Source organism: Pseudopipra pipra, chromosome 21 (genome assembly GCF_036250125.1).
Source record: "Pseudopipra pipra isolate bDixPip1 chromosome 21, bDixPip1.hap1, whole genome shotgun sequence".
In the NCBI taxonomy this organism is placed as follows: domain Eukaryota; kingdom Metazoa; phylum Chordata; class Aves; order Passeriformes; family Pipridae; genus Pseudopipra; species Pseudopipra pipra.
This window is the reverse complement of record NC_087569.1, coordinates 10277046-10300280: the sequence shown is the minus strand read 5'-3', so window position 1 is coordinate 10300280 and position 23235 is coordinate 10277046. Positions and strand designations below refer to the sequence as shown.

Here is a 23235-nt window from a genome sequence, read left to right as displayed (position 1 = left end):
TTTCCTTTGAAAAGTGTGGAATTGCAGTCTGGGTGGTTAATAACAAAATATAAATAATCCCTCCTGCTGTTTATTCAGGCTCTTCCTTGGAGGAGAAAGCCTTAGCTAATGGCTCAAATGAATCTGAACAGGAGCAAACCAAACCTAAACCATCCGAAGTTGGGCACAAAGCCTCGGCTGCAAGCCAAGCTCGTCCCAGTCTAACCAGCAGTGACTGGGATGTTGTAGGTGGACAGGAAACCGGTCCCACTGCTGCAGAGGTGCACAAGGCTTCAGAACAAAACAGAGCAGTTGAAGAGTGTGGTGAGCAATGGAAACATTTGACAGAATTTCAATCTAATGAGACGCCGCTTGCTCGCTAACGCTCAGCTCACTAATTCCAAGGCCAGCCCTGTGTAATTTTGCTCTGAATACCTGCTTGAATAATGTGGCAGTGCCTCCTGCTCCTTGCTCAAAGGGTAACTGCCAGTTTTGCTCTGAACTTTCTCCACGTGAGTTTATTGCTCTAATCACCTTTAACACGTTTGTTTAATCAGGTTTGCTGCTTTAAAATATTCTGTCCTTCCTTGGGTCAATAAAAAGATGTGCTCTCTAAAGATTATTATTTTTTTAAGTGTTTAAGGAAGTTTATCACAAAAGTTGGTTGATGTCATGGTGGGTTTTAATCTTTTGACCTTGAGGAGTTAAGGTCTTGTTAGGTTAAAACTCTTAGCTAGTTAATACTTGTTTCCCAGACAATTTGCTGCTCATATCTATTATGCCTGAAACTGTCTGGCCTTTAGGGATGAAAATTTAAAAGCAGGACTACATGAAAACTAGACTACTTCCCAGTTGTTGAGGATGAGCTCAAGTAGTTTGTGAGGAACAAGCATTTATTCTGCATTATCATGTAACTACAAATAGCACTCCTGTCACCTGGGTGTCATCAGGGTTTTGAGTAGGGCTTTCCTACCTGTCAGCTAAATAGGCCTGAGAAATCCTTGTCACTTAATCTTTAGGGGGCTGAATTTTATCAGAGAGATTCAGGTATGAGAAGCAAGAGTTGGTAGGATGCAGAAGAGTATGGAAGAGGGGTTAAAGCTGGAGAATAATGACACCTGAGGAGGTAGCAAATTTATTTTACTTGTCTGGTGAAATGGAAGGAATTACTTATATTAAAATGTGCTTGGAGTTGTGGGATGATTAGAAATTAGACTGCAGTCAGGAAGGAATCCACGTGGAAGATGAGGAGATGCAAAGGCACTGGGAAAGACAACGAAATCTGAAATTATTCTGATTTTTGTCAGAGCACCATCCAAGATGAGCATAAAGTCTGCTGAGGGAGACTGAGGTGAAGAGTCCACAGAGTGGAGAAGGAAATAAGCAATTTTCAGGGAGTGAAGTGTGGCAGATGATGTTATGAAAGCCTGTAGTAGTGAAGGGGGCTGTGATGTCCTCTGGAGCTGAAGACTAGGAGCAATGGATCCGTGGAATACGATCCCGCTGAGGTTCAGTCTGAGAGGCTGTTTGTGGATTTCCTGGGTGAGGATGTTCTGGTGGAACATTGTGGTTCTCATGGTAGGTATGGATTTATTTATTCCACAAATAGCCCTAATAGCAGGTAGTTGATGAGAAGCTAAATGTGATATGACACAGAACTGCTGCTGTGAATTTGTAAGACAGTGAGACTTGTGCTTCTGTGCAACTGGACATTAAGAGGGAGGCATGTAAGGAGCTCCTGATTTCATTACATATAGAACTGTTTTCTTCTGTTACTGCCAAATCATTCTGGTAATTATTTTGAAATACATATTCCTGCAGTATCTGTTTTTCCTCTGAGCACAGTGATTTCTATCTGAAATCTTTGCCTGAAATGCTGAGTGATGCTGACCAGCCATGGTCTGTTCTCTAAGATCATCATGCTCTGTATATCCTAATGCAACTGTTTTTTCTTTTTCTTACTGATTGGAATACATTTAGGAGTTGGAGTGTTCCCTTCCCAGGACCCAATTCAGCAAATGATGCCTCCTTGGATTTACAATGACAGCTTGGTCCCAGGTAAACAGGACAGGGGGCACTTAGCCAGGTGGGTGGTGTGAGGTGTGAATGTACCTGTGCTTGTGTGGCCCCTTATTGATCAGAGAGTCACTCAGCCATCAAATGAATCCTGTATCTTTGATATGTTACATATTTATGGGGGCTTTATCTGCATTTGAAGAAGTGTGGGTTTTATTCAAGCATGTTAGCAAATTCTAGTTTAAACATTTGTGACAGCAGCTTATCCCAGTAGAGGTTGCATTGCTGATAATGCTGCTTTCATGGGTATTCTGGTTTTTGGTGTGTCTTGTAATTAGGCAGGCTCATTTCTGAAGGCTATTTATCTTTTCTGTGTAAATAACACAGTGAATAGAAAATGAAAGGCTGTAGTAAATATTGATTACACTGAAGTTTAAATACAGAAAGCTGTTAGAACTGTATTTTTATATGTGTTATCCTGCAATTTCATTAAAGAAACATCTCTTGGCTTGTGTTAAACTTATCTGTAAAGATGATCCAATAATGCTTGTGGATGAAACACAATACCAGGATGCTGCTGCCTTACCTTACACTGAGTGTTACTAATTTGATATAATGTTGAGTTTGAGACAGAATAGAAAGGCAATATTAAATTTATTTGAAAAGAGCACTGTCTAACACTGACTCCCTCACAACAGAGCTGTATAAGAAAATCTTAGAAACCACTCTGACTCCTGCTGGAATAGATACAGCCAAGCTCTACCCCATACTGATGTCGTCTGGGCTGCCCAGGGAGACCCTGGGGCAGATCTGGGCTTTGGCCAACCGCACGACCCCCGGGAAGCTCACCAAGGAGGAGCTGTACACCGTGCTGGCCATGATCGCCGTCACACAGGTACGGCTCACGGGGCACAGGGCACGGCACCAACGAGCACCAGGGGCTGGTGTGCCACACCTGCAGTAAAAGACTACTTCTGGTGAAGTCTAGAGGAGAAACTACCCTTGTAACCTCAGCGGGGTTATAATGGTATCAGTTTTATCGGTTAGGTTTCAGTTACTCCTTCAGTGTCAGTGGAAGTTCTTAGATACACTTACCAAACACATCAATATGTGTTTTTAGTATAAAATACTGCCTGGTTTCCTCCTGTTGTATCGAGATCTGTTCTCCTCAAACTATGTGGTTCCTGTATCCCTTAGTCTCTGAGTCTTTCTTCATGGAAAGGGTGGTCAGGCATTGGAGGGGGCTGCCTGGGGAGGTGGTGGAGTCCCCATGCCTGGAGGAGTCCGAGGAGCAACTGGATGTGGCACTCAGTGCTCTGGGCTGGGTGACAAGGTGGGGATCAGGCACAGGTTGGATGTGATGGTCTTGGAGGGCTTTTCCAACCTCAATGATCCTGTGATTCTATCTTGAATATGATTCACTTAATTTGACTATGATTCACTTACCTGGGCTCGTGATGGCGTGTTTGGATTTGGAGGGTTTACTGGAAGCTTGACCAGTACCCTGCTCTTTGCCTTCAGTACTACAAGCTGGAAACTCAAAGCGAGAACACAACGTGCCCTGTCGTCAGCACTGCACGTGGAACTGGTGCCTGTGGAACTGGTGCCTGTGGAACTGGTGCCTGTGGAACTGGTGTCTGTGTAACTGGTGTGTGCTCGTTGCCTTTGCAGAGAGGAATTCCTGCAGTGAGTCCCGACGTGCTGAACCAGTTTCCCGCCGCGCCCGTTCCCACCCTGTCCGGGTTCCCCGTGGCCCTGCCCGCGGTGAGCCAGCCCCCGCTGCTGCCCCCAGCCCCGCCAGGCTCCGTGCCCTCCGTGCCCCTCGGCATCGGGCCCCCCGTGATGGGCATGGGCATCCCGGCACCGGCGCCAGCCCCGGCGGGAGCAGCTGCAGCTCAGCCTTCCGGAGCCTTCCTGCCCTCCTACCCGCCCGGCCAGGTGAGCCCGCCCCCCCTTCCTGGAAAACCCCCCTTCCCGGGAAAGGGAATTAGCCTGGAGCTGCCAAACCTACATGGTGACAACAGGCTTTGTGCAACTGGCAGAAAGCAGAGCTGAAATCTAACACGTGACGTCTGAAAACGTGGAGCTGTGCCGTGAAAATGTTCCTTCATTTTTTCAGTTTCTCTCTGGTGGCATTAGGGCAGGCCCAAAAGCGTCCTCCATTACAAAGGGGGTTTTGGTTCTAGTTAGGATTTTGTAATGCACATAAAACAGGATTTTCGTTTCAGCTACCCAACAGACTCTAATAGCTGGTAAAATAAGGGTTTTTAGGAGGAGCTGAGAACTCTGAAAGCCTTTGGTTTGCAAAGGTAAATCACGGCGGGGGGGATAAATTTTGCTGTTCGCAAATACGGTTCGTCCCTCAGAAAACATCTCCTGTGGTGCTTTTGCTGTGTGATTGATTTTAAATTATTGATTGATTTAAATTATTAATATTTGCCTTTACTAAAAGATGACATGGCTGTGATCAGTAACACATTTACTGTGAAAGGAGTAGAGTTCCTTATTCACCTGTTCTTCGTGCTTGCTCCCTGTAAACCCTGTACACTTGGTGTGTGTTTGAGTTGGGTGAGGTGCAGGCAGAGTGGAAATGCTGATGGTGCTGATGCTGAAAAGTTCTTTTTCTTCCTTCTTTCCTCTTGATCACACTGCTCTGAGCTGCTTTCATGCTATATGACAACTGCAAAAGCCAACAGCATAGCAATTGACTTGTTTGTAATTCAGGTAGTAAAACCAGAGGATGATGACTTCCAGGAGTTTCAAGATGCTTCAAAGTCTGGCTCCCTGGATGATTCTTTCACTGATTTCCAAGGGGATGTAGCTGGTTCCTCCAAAGCAGCCAGTTCCCAGCACCGGAGCAGGTACCATCTTTGATTTCCACCCCTGCTGTATTTTAGAACTCTTTTAAGAAATGAAATGTTTTCCTCCTTTGTGGGGACCTTTCTAGCCTGTAATTTCTGTCCATCACCTGACTTCTACTCTGACAGTTTCTTTTGAAGGTTGTTACAGCTGCAATTAGACTTCCTGAATCAAAAATGGCATTTGATGTGCCATAGGTGGTTGATTTTTCTTTAGCATTCCAGTCATCTTGCTGAGGTCAATTGGGTTTACAAGGTTTGGATGTAGGTTTTCAGGGGTTTATGGTCCTGCACAGGCAATTGAAAGTTACCTCCCACTGTGCATCCAGGGGAAAATCTTGTATCAAGCTGTTCAGGAAGAATACCCTGGGACAGAGGAGTTCTGCATCCAGTATTGTGAACTCCCATTACAAGTAGGACCCCTCTAAAGCAGGAAAGTGTTTCTTGGAGTTGATAGAAACCATTTGCTGACATCAAGGTCTTTTCTTCAGGCCCTGAATATGGACCCCAAAATTCATGTAAAGAACACAACATTGTACTCTTAAATGCCTGAGAACTCCAGTGGACAGAGGGGTTATTTCTGTCATTTCTCTGTCCAATGCTTAAACTTTTGATACCTGACTATAAATCTCAACTGAAATGTCATTCAGAGTCCAGCAATTCTGGCTTTTCCTTATGGGAGACTGCCAAGATGTAACTCCAGATCAGGCAAATTTTGAATAACAAAATAAGTAAACATGTGTCCTCCCTTTGAGAGTTTACAATTAATCTTTCAAAGTCTACAAAGAGTACAGAATTTCAGCATTCTTTCCTTTGGCTGCTCATGGCAAACTTTGGGTTGGAGGGGACTGTAAAGCCCATCCAGTTCCCACCCCCTGCCGTGGGCAGGGACACCTTCCACTCTCCCAAGTTGCTCCAAGCCCCATCCAGCCTGGCCTTGAACTCTTCCAGGGATGGGTCAGTCAATGCCACGTGGATCTGAAGATGCTCTTTCAAGTATATCTTACGTTAGGTGTCATTTTGCCACTAAAACTGATCTGTTACTGAAAGTTTTGACAGAAAACTGTCTGTAAATTGCACAATGGGAAGTAGGGGATCATAAAAAAAAAAATTTCAAAAGTGGTGTTTCTTTTTCATTGCAGCAGTTCTCTTTATTCGGCTGTGAAAGCGTTCAGTTTTGAACAAAATGTTACAATGAGCTATAATCTAATTGCTTATGGAGCTTTATTTAAAAAAAAAGCCATCTGTGGAGTACAGCTGATTAACCATTCCATTTGCCAAGATTGCATATCTAATAGCCTGCTTTGCAGGGATGGGAAATTTAATTATATTACCATAAGCTCTATTTTTTTTTGCCATTGCACTGTCTGTCTGCAAGCACCACAGACCAGCACCAGCACGTGTGTGCAAGTGCTGCCATTTGTGTGTTGCTTGGAGGCTGCTGATAAGGAGATTTAAATGTCTCTGGAAAGATTCTTGCTCCAGGCTGAAGAACACCATAGAAATTCATTCAGGTTTTCAATGTGAATGACACAAACTAGAGGTAAAATGCATCATTCATATGTAAAGGATGTTGTTGTGCAGAGCTGCCAAGGTCTGATAAGGGGGCTTGTGTGGAGGGCAGGCAAAGCTCTCCCAGAACAGCTCCTAAATCTTCCAGCAGTTGCTAACATGGTGTTAGGTTGTTATGGCAGTTTTACTGTAAGAAGTAGGGTGTGTTTATGCAAAAAGACTTGACTGTGGAACTGTGGATTAATTCTTATTTTGCTGACTAGATACCTGCCTGAACTCACTGATTGGCACTGACATAAATTCAAAGTTCTCCTTTCATTTTTAACAGTGGTCCTGCTTTATTCTCCTAATTTTGCAATAGGTAGTGAAATATAAGCAAAATCAGATAAGCTGAAAGTATGGAGCTGTCAAAATCTTGTGCAGTTTTAGCTCTTTACTGTATCTAGTTCCATCAGGGAGAATTTTCAAAAGGCATGAATTAACCAGCAGTGATTCCTGGGGTATGTCTGTGTGCTTGTTCTCTCAGGCTGTGAATTCCTGTGGTGTCCTGGAGTATTTTGTCCATGTTTTGACAGAAATTAAAATCAAGAATGGTGTAAATTGACTTCTGGCCTAAAAAAAATATGAGATAAAGTTGGGAATTCACCCAGCTGAGGTTGTTCACATCAGGTTCTGGACTAAGCACTCATTAGGGCAGGAGTTTATGACCAAATTGTGTAGCCATAATAAGAGGCTCCTTTAAATAAAACCTGGAAATGTAGATTTCCTGTGGAGGAATTAAGGAACTTTGCTTTTATCTCTTTTGTTTTCAGTGTTCCTTCCTTACTAATGCCACTCCCAGGTAATAAGCCACTCTCACCAGCTGATAAATACGCTGTGTTCAAAGGAATGGCAGCTGAGAAGCCTTCTGAGACTGCAGCTGCTTTTGGAGGTAAAAGGACAAATGCACAACCACTGCGAGCAATTTATTGTAGTATTTCATATATCTTATTTTTGGCGTTGATAAGATATTAATATTTAAAAACTAGAGCAATTAATACAAAATTGACTGTGTGAATTCCTAATATATGTATGTAAATGTCTTTCTCTTCTCCTGTTCTCCAGATGGAGGGGACAAGTACAGCGCTTTCCGGGAATTAGAGCAGCCAGCAGAGAGCAAATATTTAGGTAAGCACTGGGGGTTTTACATATTTCCATTATCATTTTTAGCATTTCTCTGTATGAGCTGCAGAATTTCCTTTGCTGGAATTCTAAAATAACGGTGCTTCTGCTTCCCTGAGCAACTTAGCATGAAGTATCCTGAAAAAACCAGATCCTATTGGAACAATCTGCTAGTTGTATTTCTGGAAGATTGGCACCTCTTCTGGGTGCTCCTGAGTTTTATTTTAAAGTAATGATATGGTTGGAATTTGCTTTAATAAGGAGTCATAAGTTTCTGAAACTCCTGTGATGTTTTGCGAGGTTCTCGTGCTCAGAACCTCTTGAGGATTAAATGCTTGCAATGAAATGGAATAACATTTGATCTCATCCTGTACATGTTCTAAAATGTACAAAATTCCTGTGTTTGCCTGCTGCCCAGGTCTGACCACTCTTAACCCTTTCACCAGCTCACATTTCTAATGGGAAGCTTTGCAATTCATCAGTAAGTTTAGTTTGCTGTGCTGTTGTAGTTTTGATCAATGAGTAGCAATTTCAGGAATATTTATATTGTTGCTGAGCCAACTGAATTGGTTTGGGGGGGAGGGAGAATGGAAGAATAGGTCAGGTGTAGCTGTGGTACTTTACTACCATTATGGAGAGTATTCCTTTAAGTCTTTGTTTAAAATTCAGTTAAACTAATTCAAAGTATGACACTGTGTGGTAGCTAAACGATTAAATGTTAATGGTGTACTTCTAAAGTAGAAAAAATCTGTCTATTGGACACTTGTCTTAAAGTAAGCATCATTACTTTAAAATTACAAGTAGTCCAAGTCTGTACATGCTGGTGAATGGGTTAAACTAGTCAATGTTTTCGAGTTTGAAAGAAACTGCTTTATAAAAAAATATTTGTGTACGAACAGGAAGAAACTTAGAAAATTAGCACACCAAAATATTTAATGTAAATTCAATGAAAACACTGTTAGCTAATGTTTAATCAGGTTTAAATTATAATCCTTACATAGCACGAGCTTGCATTCAGTAGGGAGCTGAGCTGGAGGTCAGCACTGGTGATTAACTGTGCTCACTTTCCTGGGAGAACCTGTCCCAGGCTTTGAGTAAAACTGGGATCAGCCTTGGCAGAGGCTGGAAAGGCCTGGTTGTGTTGCAGTTCCACAGTTCTGATCACTTGTTGCTGTGGATGTTCAGGTGAATGTGGCAGAAAACAGGATTGGTTAGAACATTTTTAAGCTCTTTTCTGTCTGGGCTGTGTCTCTCCCAGCCCTTGGATTCCCCACCATGCCCAGTGGGACAGGCTGGCTGCCTTGTGGAAGTGAGCTTTTCCAAAAGTACCCACAGGCACCAGGCACACCAGGCTGGTCTCTCCCGTGTTCCCCTTCCAGCCCATCACCAGGGTGGTTTTTATCTCAGCCTTCTGCAGGTGCTCCATGAGGAAACTGCAATATTTCAGAGGGAGGAAGGGAGGAATTGCTTCTGTAAGGAAGCAAATACTGTATTGGTATAAGTGAAATTCAAAATTACATTCATTGCTTGGCAAACACGAGAAGGATGAGGCAGGGAAAAGAACTTGAGTGGAAGCCAAATAAGACAGTGTTGATCACCTTTTGAAACTGTTTGTCATGGTGTGTTTTGATATTAACTCAGTGTAAAGGGAACTTAATATGACTTCAAGAATTAAGTGTTTGCTGGAGTGGATATTGGAATTGCTGACTTTGACACTTGTGTGGCTCATGGAAGTTGAGTTTGCAGTTCTGTGTGCATCCCGAGGTCTTTAAATAGTTTGCATAAAAACTTCTGACATTGCATGAGATAATTTGCTTGCTTGCATGGTGTGAGTATGATGTATTTGTTGCTGCAGTGTTTCACTGTTGTTTTGTCCCTGTTTTCAGTCCCAGCAGATAACCTTGCAGAGTTCAAGCCTGCAGGAGTCGATGATGGTTTCACAGATTTCAAAACCGCTGACAGTATCTCACCATTAGAGCCACCCACAAAAGACAAAACCTTCCCTGCACCCTTCCCTCCTCTGCCTGCTCAGCCAAAACAGCAAACACAAGCCAAGACCCCTTTGAATCTGGCAGACTTGGATCTCTTTTCCTCTCCTGGAGAAAACAAGCAGCCATCCTTTCCACCTGCATTTAACACCTCAAAACCGGGCTCCTTTCCCCCACCGCCCCTTCCAGCCACCACTGCCCAGCCAGCACCCAGCAAAACTTCCAGCTTAGCTGACGACTTTGGAGAGTTCAACCTTTTTGGGGAATTTTCTAACGGCGCATCAGCCAGCGGACAAGATGACTTTGCAGACTTTATGGCTTTCAACAACAGCGGCGGATTTGCCGAGCAAAAACCAGATGACAAATACAATGCACTTAAGCTGGAGGCCGGTCCTGCTCCTCAGGCTGGCTCCTCTGCCAGCACAGTGAAGGGTGGGCAGAGTTCTGCCACCACTGCTACGCCCACCAAATATGACATCTTCAAACAGCTGTCTCTGGAAGGCTCCGGAGCGGGCTTCGAGGAGGCGAAGGACAGCGCGCTCTCCTCGGTGAAGAGCGACGATGATTTTGCTGACTTCCACTCCAACAAGTTTTCTTCCATGGGCAGCAGCGTGGATAAGTCACTGGTGGACAAAGTGGCAGCTTTCAAGCAGGCCAAAGAAGACTCTGCTTCGGTGAAATCCCTGGATCTGCCGTCCATCGGCGGCAGCAGCGTGGGCAAGGAGGATTCCGAAGACGCGCTGTCTGTTCAGTTTGACATGAAACTGGCTGATGTGGGAGGAGATCTTAAGCATGTCATGTCTGATAGCTCTTTGGATTTGCCAACAGTTAGTGGCCAGCATCCACCAGCAGCAGGTGAGGAACTGGTTAGATTGCTCTGGTAGCAGAGGTGGTGGAGGTGTCGTGTTCTCTGTGCTCAATTACAGTATTATGCACTCGTCTTTCAGTGGTGGAAGACCCTCAGTGTGTGTCCCCGCCAGCCAACGGCCCCTCAGCAGGGCAGCGATTAGTGTTTGTCCTAGAAGACTATAAATAGAACAGTTTGAACTCCAGGTCAATTTATTTTTGAGATTTGACAACATCATACTGGTACCTGTTTGCTATTGGCACTTGAGGGACTCAAGTGGAAAATATTCTAATGCAAACAATGTCATTCCATTTCTATCAGCAGGATGATGGCAGAGTCTCACTTTAATCTTGGTTTCCACAAAGCATTTGGCTCGGGGGCTTCCCAAGGGTCGGCAGAACACTCATTTGGGCTGTTAATGAGGCTCTGACTAATCACCAGCACTGGTGTATTCCCCTTATTGTGGGGCTCAGTCAGTGTAGCCAAGCTTTTGCAGGACTGCAGGTAGAGTATTTCATAGACCTTTTAGTGTTAAATCCCTCATAGGAATCATTGTGCCAAGGGGCTCTAAGTGCTGGTCTCGTGATTGGGAACTCTGGGACCTAAATTTAAACCATGGGACTTCTACTTTATCAGGTTTCCACCTGCTTGAATTTCCCTTTATGACATCATTCCTGAGGGAGTGAACTGACCGTCTGATCTGACCACATATCACAAAACAGATTTCCCAAGTGTCCTGCTTTTTCTTTTCATATATACATAGGAGATAAGCTGTAGTTAAATGTTCTGTGGCCTTCAACAACATGGGAACCATTACTGTGTTCTAGAACAAGTTTTATGCAGTCAAAGGCTTTTCTGAGCAGGGGAACATACAAACTGTAAATCTAAAAGCTCTTACTGCAAGAATTGGTTATTTCCACATGAAATATTTCTTCCATTTTTTGCAGATTTGGGTAGAGAAAAATATACAGTACTGTAATTTTGCATTATATGATATTTTTAAGTAGGAGTGAGAATTAAGTTGGCAATTTTGAGGTGGAAGATGCTCTCTAACAGGGTACAAAATATCAGGAATAATTTATTAGCAAAGACATTTAATTTTCATATTACTGCTTGGGAAAATTCCAAGTTGAGTGAGCTGTCAAAACGTAGCACCTACAGTGTATTCTTGAATGTTTACTTTGGGTTTGAAAGCACTTTTTCCTAATATTTTTCTAGCCTCTTTTAGTGGTAGTTTGACTTCTGTAGCTCTTTACAGGACGTGAGCTTTTGCCACAGCAATCCGTGATGAACAATTGCCATTTGTGGCAGGAAAAGCCTTTTTTGGTTTGTTTAAGGGGGTTAGCCCTTCATGTGCTTGTTGCTAAACTTTTTAACTCTGAAGTAAGTATTAATTAGAAGCTATTTTTATTAAACAAGTCTGTATTCTCCTATGGTGCCAAGCTAGATGTTACTCCACAGGGAGGGTTTTGCTCCTTTTAACTCTCTGGATTTCGTAGCAGAACGTGCTCTGGACAATCTGCTACGAGCACCCCTGTGCTCCCCTGTTCCTTTCTGTGTGTTTGGTGCATTTCAAGCTGTGAACTGCTGATGGTCAAGTCCTCTTTTATTTTTTTCCAGTTTACATGACGTTAAAAAGCAGATTTGTTTTTTTTTTCCCCCTCATAATTTCCTTCGATCTGTAAATCTAATGTCAAAAAGGGACAGTTACCCCTTAGTCACCTCGCTGCTGGGAGACTAGTCCTTGAGAGCTGCATTTCTGCAAGCCCTGTGTCCCAGCTCCAGTGGAACAGCAGCAGGGCAGAGGTGCTGAAGGTGGTCTGGCTGTCTGACATCCCCACACAGAGCTGTTTGTCCCCTGGCTGGGAGATTCCACCCTGGTAGAGCTTCCAGGTATGGGCAGGTAGGTGCTTACGCTGGGAATTAGGAAGAAATCCTTGAGGTGCTTCCTGTGCAACATCCTTTGGCCTCTGAGGGATGAAAGGTTCCCAGTTTTGCTCTCTCCAAGGGGGATACAGTCTCTTTAAACTTTGCTCTAACTCTGTGTGGAAGGTGGACGATACTAATGTTGCCTGATTTCTCTTGCATTTACTCCGTATAACCCTTTGAGCACTGGCTGCATGTTATTAGTTTGAACCAGGCTGCTTCTTTCCTACCAAATTTCGTTTCCCTCTGAGTTGAAAGCATTTTAATTAGCACCTCCTCATGTTGGATGGACCTGATCTGCCCTTCCTGCAGTGAGAGCCCTTCCTGGCCGGGCGCTCCCAAAGGGTTATTCTGCTGCACTGACACACCTTGTAAAGTACCTTTTCCTTTGGCATTATTGGAGATCTCTGTATATTTCAAATCGACTTCAGGTTTTTTTGCTGCTTTTTCTAATGTCTAATTTCAACTAAACATTTCCTGTGTGAATGTGCCTTTTCAGATCTGCTTTGATATCTCTCTTCTGCAAGTATTGACCTGCATGCTTTACTCTGATACCGCCCTTCCGAGCTCCTCTGTATCACTATCTTTTGTGATCTGTAAGTCCTGCTGTGTTAATAAATATTATCTTGGCATATTTTCAAAACGTGGGGATGTGTGTGATTTGTTGCAAACCAGCAATGTATCTCTTTTTCTTCAAAAATACAAAGTTTAAAGTTCTGGTATCCCCTTAAGCTAGTGGGTGCCTTTCTCTTGCAGAGCAGAGTGTGGGTGAGCTTCTTTCTCCTCTTCCAAAGCTTTGACCTCGCTCCCTGTGACCTTCTGCAACTTTACATATCAACCTAAATAATATTTTTCAAAAGAGCAATGTTTGAAAGGGATTGAGTAGAGAAAATGTGTGATGGCAGGGTTTTTTCTGTGAGTTGGAACTGGAAAACTGTGTTGCTCTCTAGACCTTTATGAGTAGAGGCCCATTAAATAATATTCAGATATTTCTTTAGCTAATCTAAAGTGAGTTAATCAGAGCCCCAAAGTAAACACCCTGCTCCCTTTTTCCATTTTGGGAGTCCTCCCTTCTAAATATCAAAACATTCAGACATGAATGACAGCTGCCAATTTGTGGCCTGTAATTATGTCACTTCAAATTCCTCCAAATCCTGGGCCACTGGCAGCTTAGGATTAACATTAAATTAGCAGACAAGGTAAAAAGCTGAAAATAATTGAGATGTGGAATAAAGTTAAAATGTTGTGGGGTGTTGGGGTTGCCACAAGAGCAAAAACCAGACCAGGAACCAGAATGTGGCTTTTCTTTACACTGAGCTTGAGAGACTTTAAAAGAAAAAGGATTAAAAAAAACCCAAAAAACCACACCAGCCCTCTTTGATTCTGGAGATCAGCAGGTCACGCCCAGCCCTAAAGCTTTTTAAACCAAAGCTTTGAACATAAACCTGACACCTAATTCTGCAGGGCCTGAGCTGTTTGTGTTTGTTCAGCTAATCACACCTGGAGGAGGGAGAGTAACGTTCAAGACTGCATTTATTGCATTTTTGTCCTGACTTGACAGTCAGATTCACTCCCTTGCTCTCATTTAAGTTAATTCTGTAAACAGAAGAGCTTATCCACCCGGATTTATCCCGGGAAGGTCTCTGACACGTTTGCCATGGCCTTCCCAAGGGCACAGGGGCAGCAGCTGCCTTGGGCCTCTGTGGGACTGAGCTCCCAGTGTGAGCTCAGGGGGCTTTATTTTGCTGTGAAACGTTGTTTGTCGTGATAATTTAAAAATAACTAGCAAATCCTGTAATTCCATAAGGTTTGGAGGCTTTTCTGTTTCCTGAATTTTCATTTATTTTACAGTCAGCATTCTTGATGGTTTCCACCTTAGCCACTTCCATTCTGTAGGGAAAGGAAATGGGAATAATTCCCTTATTATCAGCTGTTCTGGACTCCCCCAGCTGAGAAATGGGCTTTGGATTTTTGTGGTTGCTGGCAGGCAAGACACCCTTGGCAGTGGTGCACACAACTCCGTATTCTTCCAGTGTCATCCCACCTTTACCAGGCAGAGACCCTCTGGAAGTGGTGAGGAGGTGGTGCCTGTCTCCATCCAGGCCCTGGGTTGTTGCTCAGGCTGCAGGTGATGTTCCCAGGGTAACAGGATTGCTGCTGTTCCACTGGGAGCAGAACTGCCACCGCCTGCGTCACCCTAACAACCAAAACAGGGCACAGGAGTTACAGGAAATTCATCAGGGTTTAACAGACACTGAAATATAAAAACCTGAAACTCTCCTATGCTGCTTAAAATCACTAAATTTATTCCAGTCCTCTGGAATTGTCTTTTTCACTGTTCTTCAGACGATCACTAATGCTGTCAATGAAATCATTCATTTCCTTGAATGATTAAGCTGTTGACATTGAAGGCTCCAGCTTGTAAATGGCCTCCAGGCATAACTTAATCCTTGGTAGTTGGAATAAATTATTGTAGTTGGCTCAAATTAGGGATGGCCAGTTTTCCTGTCTGTGAGATAACACTGGGAAACAGGATTTTAATTGTATTTCATCCTCTCAGGCTCATACAGGTTGTAGCTGGTCCCAGGTGATGATTGGGCAGGTTGGACTTTTCGGGTTTGGGAGTTCAAACTGGATGGAGAATTGGATGGAAAATAAATGGTAAATATTCCAAAAAATAAATGGTAAATATTCCAAACCTTTCAGTTTGGAAGAAATACTGATTGGGTTTGGTTCTAACTTTACAAAAAAAACAGTCGCCAAAATGAAGAATTTTCATAAAATTTTGAATGGATTTAGTCTTTGCTCTTTTTTTTTTTTTTTTTTTTTTTGGATAAAATTTGATGCTTCCCATCAGTTCAGATCCTGTTCTTACTCCTGTCTTTCAGGAGGAAAGGGGATTGCTCCGTAGCCTCTGTCTTGCCCAAGTGTGATGCTTAGTTAGAAGTCATTAATCCTTCCCCTTACTTAATCATCTCTTGCTTTGCAAAAAGTATTACTGATAGGCATTCATACTTAAAAATATTTAATATTTAAATTTTTTCACCAGAAAAACAGAGCTTTTATTACATCATAGGCTAAAGCTGCCACACTGTAACCAGAGCCCACACCTATCTGTGCTCTTTACGGAAAAAGCTGTTGGAGGAGCAGCTCTTAATGCTGTTTAATAAACCAATCTTTGTGCCAATAATGAAGATACTCACTCCACAAAGAGTTCTCGGGGCTCAGCAGGAATTGCTGTGCACATGTGAGCTGCTGCTTCACTTATTAGTGGTGGCCACTGCTCTGGAACCTGTCAGGGGTAAAACTCCTCCTCGTTAGGCAGCAAATGTGCCAAGAGCTCAGAGGATGCTTTTGCTTTGCCATAGCTGTGACAAAGGGGAGGATTTTACTTCCTCTCTTCAGAAACCTCCAACCTGTGGCAAATGATTCTCTGAAGTGCAGCACATGGCACAGCAAAATGGTGGGGTTTTCTCCAGTAAAATTCTTCCCAAAGGGAGTTTACCTGGGATTATGGACGGTTCCACATTCTTATTTTTCATACTTTTCCCTAAATTGTTTTCAAGCTGCTTGAGCTGTAAACACTTGCAGCTCTGAACACAGTGTTTTTCCTGTAATATAATACTCTTAGGGAAGTTTATTCACCAGAGCAATCCTACTGGAACTATCCAGATAGATCAAATGCACAGAATTGGACCATTACATTTCACCTCAGCCCTCCCAGCTCTGCAGAGGTTTTGTGTCTGCCTGAATTCATGGAGACAATCTTGCATCTTAGTTTGTGAATAATTAAACTGTTCTGCCTCCCCTGCCGTGACCTATTGATTGCAGGCGAGTTCAGGATTCCCCCCGGAGCCTGCTGCTGGTCCTGCCTGTCCCTGAGCCAGGATGGGACCAGGAATGCACTGACCTGGTCCTTTAGGATGTGTTGGCAGCTCAGAATCTTACCAGTTATCAAAGGAATAATTCACGACAGGACGTGAGCGTGCAGGTCCTCACAGTGGGATCATCACTCTTCCCTTTCATTCCCAGGGAACACTGGAACAATAGCAGTGCTCAAATCTTTGCTGGGCTTTGGAGTCAACACAAATTGGAAAAGAAAAAGAGGTTGCCTGGTAGCCGGTGGTATTTCCAAGATCCCAGGATTAATTACAGTTGGCTGACATGTCGGAGGTGCTTCTGGCTCTCTCTTTCATGCAAAGCTTTCATTTCCCTTCTTTAAACAAAAACTCGAGAGCACAAGATGTGGTTTGTGGTGATAAATCACCGATCCCTCTCCCGTCGGCTCCTTTCACCTCGGAGCCTCCTTTCTGTGCAGCTCTGCTGTGAGCAGGTGATTTCATCTCTCCTCTGTTTACCTTCTGCTTCTCTGCACATTTAATATTCAAGTGGCACTTTGAAATCTTGCTGTCTGTGTGCAAGGGGCTCGGTTTGGATTTGTGATGCTGTTGTGGGCAAATTGGCAGCTGCAGGAAGACCCTCGGGAAGAGCTGATGGATGACACACAGTGCCTGGCTGACCCATTAAACTCCATCATTATATTGTGTATTTGTTAGATTTTTCATTAGCAATGTATGTGGGTCATGCCTGGGAAGCAGCCTGAAGCCTGGCCTGCTCTGCCCTTCCAGTGAAATGAATAAACCAAGGCAGAAGTGGTTTGTTAAAATGGTTTAATCCTCAGGCTGGTGTGGCTGGACCGAATAAAGAGGGCAGCTGGGAAGTCAGCTTGTTCCCACCCTGGCTCTATTAAACCCAAGTGTGCCAGACCACGGTGTTTATCCCCAGAATCTCAGCTCAAGCAACACTCAGAGAATACATTTTGTGGTTTGGGTTTGCTTTACCTCGAGCCTGCTGGACCCCGGGCGCTGTGAGCCGGATGTCTAATCCAAACTGACAATTGGTAATGCTGGAAAACAAATGCCAAATGTAGGATAGGAGGGTTGGTTTGTTGTTTGTTGGTTTTTTTTTTAATGCTTTAATGAAAACTGCCCAGCCCCTGGCTCTGTGCCTTCACTGGGGATCAATCTCAGTGTGAAGGTGAAAGATCAGTGGGGTGGGAGCAGCAGAGCCCCCGGGCACTGCAGACTCTTTCTGACCCCTGCCCGTGGCAGGGAGAAGAACCTATTGGCCCATGTAATCACCAGGTGAGTATAAATGTTTGGAGCTTTCTGCAAAATAATTGGATTTTCTCTAGACTTAGCTTTTACAAACTGTTTATTCAGTTAAAACATGATCTTCCCAATATCCCTGTCAGTCCTGGCACCTGGAAGTTGGACGAGTCGGCCATGCAGCGCTGCAGGAGCTCTGATAAGCTTAAACAGGATTTCTAGTTTTTTTAGATTCTTACAGCACATTTTTATGTGTTATTTGTATCAAAGCAGGAATGTAAAATTAAGGTGTATTAATACTTTATCAGAGGTATGGAAAAGTCAACCCAGTCTTCTGTGTGGCTGGGTTTGATAAGATGAAATAACGTGTTAAGATGTTTGAGTTGTAACATTTATATTTTGATTGTAGATCCTGCAGCCAGGAAACTGAACTGGTGATCTGTGCAGCCTGGACTGGCCAGAAACTTTGATTTTATTTTTTTAGTGGTTCTGCACTACCTGGTGTAGGATGGTGACTTTGAGACAGCATTCAGAGGTCAAGGCTTACGTTTATTAAACTGAGAGATTTTTGTGTTAAATGGTCAGGTATTTTTCAGATTGTTTTTGTGCAAACTTTAGTTCAAGCCTCACCAGAACAAGAACCCGTGGGTTTGTTCTCCCAGTTCTTTCAGCCCCTGGGCGAGTTGGTTTTGTGCAGAGTGTGGAGAGTTGAGCGTCTGAACTTCAGCTTCTAATTGTGGGGGTTTGTTTCTCTCAGATATCGATGACTTAAAATGTGCCCCGTTTGGAAGCTGCACCAGTGGCTCTGCAGTCAGCAGCCTGGCGAGCTCCGACTGGTCCGACAGAGACGACGTCCAGCAGGGCAAGAGGCTCTCCTGCTTCGCCCAGCCCTCGGGAAGTGGATCCTCCGCGGCCACTTCTGTCCTCCAGAAGAAGGAGACCTTGTTTGGCAGCTCAGAAAACATCACCATGACAACAGTTTCCAAAGTGACAACCTTTTCCAGCGAGGATGCCTTACAGGATGTTTCCTTTGCAGCCTTTGCAAACTTTAAAGACTCCGGGCCAATCTCCGGCGGGCCAAGCGACGATGACATCGCAGACTTCGGGGATTTTGCAAGACCTTCCTCGGAAGCTCAGGGTGCAGCAGCAGCTGACACAGCCCAGGAGGCAGATTTCCTGGCTGGCGGCGTCTCCTCCGAGCTGCGAAGGGAATCCACAGATGACTTTGGGGAATTCCAAAGCGAGAAGCCAAAAATCAGCAAGTTTGACTTCTTGGTGGCGACTTCCCAAGGCAAGGTGAAATCCAGTGAAGAGATGATCAGGAGCGAGCTGGCTACCTTTGACCTGTCTGTGCAAGGTAAGCCTGCCCAGGGTGGAGGAAGCTCATGATGCGTCCGCTCATCAAAGGCTAATTTTCCTAATTGAATTATAAAATTGGCTAATGGGGATTGTTCCAGAGGCTGCTGGAAGTGACCTTAATCTTCTTGTTGATTTCTGTGGCATTTGGAGCGGGTCTTTTTCTAGAAGAAAAGCATTTGTTGTGCCAAAAAATTGTAAGAATTGAAAGACTGGGGAAATTTATACCAGTCACTGAGTAAATAGAAGGATTTGTTCTTCCGGAGGAGTGGGACAACCCTTGGTGCCACTTCGTGCATTTTAAATACTCTGTGATTTGTGAGTAAAGGAGTAAGTTGTTTATAACCTGGCTTTTTAGGGTCTCATAAAAGGAGCCTCAGCCTGGGGGACAGGGAGATAAGTCGCTCCTCACCTTTGCCAGCCCTGGAACAGCCATTCAGGGATCGGTCGAACACTCTGAGCGAGAAGCCGGCGCTGCCCGTCATCAGAGACAAGTACAAGGACCTGACTGGGGAGGTCGAGGTAAGGAATTACCTGGAACACAAGTGACATCATCAGGGTGATCTCAAGGCTGTTCTGTATCCAGCTGTTTGAACTTGGGGTGTGATTCTAAGGTGGCGTCTGGGTAAAGTTGGGTGTTGTGAGTGGAAACAGCTCTTAATGGAAGTTTCTTCTCTCCTGTCTTTGAAAGTCCTGTGAAGTGGGAAAATGCTGTTGTCTGAAACACAGAATCACTTGACCTTGCAGCCTAAGCTTATAACTGGAAATTAGTTACAATTTAAATCTAATCCCAGCTTTGGCACAGAGACCATTTGCTTTGGGAAATGGCATCACTTTTTGGCTGCATGGTACTTATTTCTCTTGCTCATCCTGAGAAGGGATGGGAAAAGGACTCAGATTAAATTCTGCTAATCCCCATCTCTAGAACAGCAGACTGTGACAAACGTGTCAGGAGGAGGTATGTGCAATGAAACTTTTTACTCATATATATGTTTTTCCTTTTGAACCTAGTTCTGATTCCCAGAAATCAAATTTTAGAGTTCAGGTGCAAAGAGGATGCTGAAAGAATGGGGGGAAATTAAGAATAGATATTAAAAGTTCACGTGGCTGACCTGCAAATAGTCTTTTTAAATACCTTTCTGCTGCGTGTGTGTTGTGTCAGAGAAAGGGAAATAAATGTGTGCAGGAATAAGACTCAGCCTGTCCTTTCTTTCCCCAGGAAAGCGAGAGGTATGCCTATGAGTGGCAGAGGTGCCTGGAGAGTGCCCTGCAGGTAAGTATGTCACCTCCTCCTCCTGCAAATCCTTCCCTCATCCCTGCAGGAACCACCTCACTCGGTGTTTAAGACCAACAGGCAGAGGAAGGGTGGGAATCAGCCCTGGGAATTACAATTTTAAGCCCAAAAGCTGTCACCCAGCAGCAGCAGCAGCGTCACCTCCTCAGCTCAACGCCCTACACTAATCTCCCTGTCACTGGGGATTAGTTTGGCTTTCCCCTAAAGGTTCCAGCTCACTAGTTAGTGGAGTGTTTCTGGGTTTTGGTGCCCAGTACTGTGTTGTTCAGAGCACTGGTACCAGTGTCTGGCTCCCCAGGAGTTCCTGAGGAACAGGTTTGTTTCTGTGCTGTGCCGAGGGACCATTTGTTTGCTGCTAACAAGTGTCAGATATTTCACAGCTCGATCAGCTCTCCTTAAAATTCCTTCTTTGCATTTGAGTATTAGACAGCCCAAACTGTGAATGCTGTTGCTAAACTAGATAGCAAGGCATGCATGCTCTTAAAACTCTTATTTTGTAATCAAAATACTGTGGGAAATACATTAAGGTTTTAAATGTTCATCCTTTCCCCTGATCTTCTTACAGCAGGAGTGTATAAAAACATGGGATGGAGTGTGGCAAGCATTTCTTATTTAATTTGCCTCTTTTTTTGTATAACAGTTTCTGCTGGGGACAATCTTGTTCATAATGATTATTTAAAGGTAGAAAACCCCATCATTTTATGAAATTCATTTCTACCAGGTCATAAAGAAAGCAAACGACACCTTAAATGGAATAAGTAGCTCATCTGTTTGCACTGAAGTTATCCAGTCTGCCCAAGGCATGGAATACTTACTGGGTATGTTTTAATTTTCCATGTGTTTTACATTGAAAGTTCTTCTCTTAAAAACAGGAATATAGAATCAGTCTTCCCAAAATGGCATTGTTTTTTTAACTTAATCTTTACCTGCACCTAAATAATGAATAACTGTTCTGCTAAATAAATGTGCCTCCTGCTTTGAACTAACCCTCCATACCCACCTCTCCTGTGCCATCCCTATTTTTGCCATTTCTGAGTTAAAGTTCTGGCATCCAGTGAATTCTTTGCAATCCTTCCCCGTGTTTTACATCCACAGGGGTTGTGGAAGTCTACAGAGTGACAAAGAGAGTGGAACTGGGCATCAAAGCAACTGCTGTTTGCAGTGAGAAACTCCAGCAGCTGCTGAAGGATATTGATAAAGTGTGGAACAACCTGATCAGCTTCATGTCACTCGCTGCTTTAACAGTAAGACCAAAAATAAGCTGCCTGGTTACTAAAAGAAATGTCATAATTGTATTTAAAGTGACTTCACGGGGTGTCCTGACTTTACAGTTTGTGGCTTTTTTTCTCTTGCAAGATGGAAATGCACTTATTTGTGAAATCCAGTTTAAAACTCTCAAAGAAAACTATTATTTATGTACAAACAATGGTCTTATTTAGTATCTTAATGATTGAGGTGATATCCTGTCTGTCTGTGGACATCTCCAGGAAGGAAAATTTAATAAAATTCATATAAGCATTTTTATGAAGCCAGAATAACATGGGCATAACTTGTTGGGTTTTTTTAATATCCCTGCAATTAGTTGTAATGCTCACAGTTCCAGAGCACACAGTGTAGCAACACAGGAATAACTAAACCATTTTTCCCTCTCTGCATTTGGAAATGCCCGCGTTTGTTTTGGTTCCTGCTACGGACTAAGTTGCTTTTCCTCTCCTGAACTGCCAGGAAAAGCTCCATTGCTCCCTGGCAGGAGAGCTTTGGACATCCCTGGGTGAGTGTGACAGGCAGAGATGGTCTGAGGGGGGAGCAGGAGCATCCCATGGGACGGGTCTGCAGAGGACCTGGGGAGGAGAGGGGCACAGTGGGGCCCAGAACACCCACAGACAGAGGGCAGGAAAATCACTCTGCCATTAAATGCCTTGGGGGGTTTTGTGTATTTGTGTAGCAGGAAATACAATTGCAAAATGACTTTCTTTAACCACGGTAAAACTCGTATTTTTAGGTAATTATCTGTCTGTGTTGCTCGATATTGACTTGCATAATGGCTCCCTTTAACTCCTGAGGAGCCTTTAACTCTGACTCAGTATCAGCACATCCCATCAAGCACCACTGAGCACATCATTACCATGGGTAGCTTTGCACTGAGCAGTTTAATTTGTGGCTTCTTCCTTGCACTGCAGCTGCTGCCACAAAAGGGTTTTTGCTTCCCAGTAAACAATCATTTATAAGTAAGGCCTGGAATACTTGGTTTCTGCTTGAAATATCCACATCCAGCTCACTGTCGTTCCCTGCAAAGCAGGTATTGTAAATGCTCAGCCCCTTTTTACACACCTTTTGCACATTTTAAACCTCCCCAGGTATTTTGGTGATGTCCTGTGATGCACAGAGCCTGTCCTAGGAAATTTATTCTCTCAGTCTCTTGCCGCTCGACAGAGCAAGGTGATGGACCTGGATGCATCTGTTGAACTTTTTGTTGTGGATAGTACCAATCTCAGAAGGTGTCAGGATCTTCTCCTGATTTAAACAGGTGGATTAAAACATAGTTCTTAAAGTGCTTTTCCTTGGAAGATTACAGGGATTACCTGGAAGTCCAAAGCTTGGCCACGTGTTCTCTGAGCCTCAGCAGCTCCTACATTTTAAGCACATTAACTGCTCCTATGGACACGCAGTCCCTCTGAAGTTATCCGAGAAGCAGGGACTCCTGGCTCCTATAATTCTCCAAATCACCCCTTTTTCTGGTTCTCTTCCCCACGGGGCCCATTGGAAGGGGTGGAACCCACACCTCCTTCCCTGGCGTTGCAGTCACGGATCCCAAATGATGCAGAGGTGCCAATTAACTGCAGAGAAGTATTCCAGCTCCGAGGCATGTGCTTGGAAAGGTTAATTTTGTCTTTTAAAGGATTTTGTTACAAGGTAATTATGTGCAGGCTTGTGGTTTTTCACAGCAAATTGCAGGATGACCTTCTCATTTGCTTCACTCATGCATTTGGTAAACAAATATTAGAGTGCCTTTATTAATTTGATTGATCTACTTAGAGATTAAAGGGTGTTTTTTTCAGGATTCTAATTATTCTCCAGCCATTCAACGGGGCAGCGTGAGCAGCATAACCAGAGTGTGGATTAACAGACACATGTCCTGGGATCTCACCATTTTTTTAAGCTTCTTGCACTTCTAGTCATTGTTTTTATT

At 43.8% G+C, this 23235-nt stretch overlaps 1 protein-coding gene across 6 annotated transcripts in view; it reads left to right on the top strand.

Annotated features, from left to right (window-relative positions):
- The window catches only part of SYNRG (synergin gamma), a 40112-nt gene that overhangs the window by 11058 nt on the left and 5819 nt on the right, over positions 1-23235 (top strand). For 3 of the 6 annotated variants that reach the window (XM_064678094.1, XM_064678093.1, XM_064678096.1), the window contains 13 exons: positions 79-303; positions 1960-2037; positions 2694-2890; positions 3667-3933; positions 4720-4856; positions 7178-7296; positions 7470-7532; positions 9413-10369; positions 18153-18752; positions 19110-19273; positions 19971-20024; positions 20767-20863; positions 21141-21289. In XM_064678094.1, the coding sequence (XP_064534164.1) occupies positions 79-303; positions 1960-2037; positions 2694-2890; positions 3667-3933; positions 4720-4856; positions 7178-7296; positions 7470-7532; positions 9413-10369; positions 18153-18752; positions 19110-19273; positions 19971-20024; positions 20767-20863; positions 21141-21289 (3107 nt within the window). The remainder of the gene's footprint in view (positions 1-78; positions 304-1959; positions 2038-2693; positions 2891-3666; positions 3934-4719; positions 4857-7177; positions 7297-7469; positions 7533-9412; positions 10370-18152; positions 18753-19109; positions 19274-19970; positions 20025-20766; positions 20864-21140; positions 21290-23235) is intronic. The other 3 variants (XM_064678098.1, XM_064678097.1, XM_064678095.1) reach the window with 1 other exon arrangement.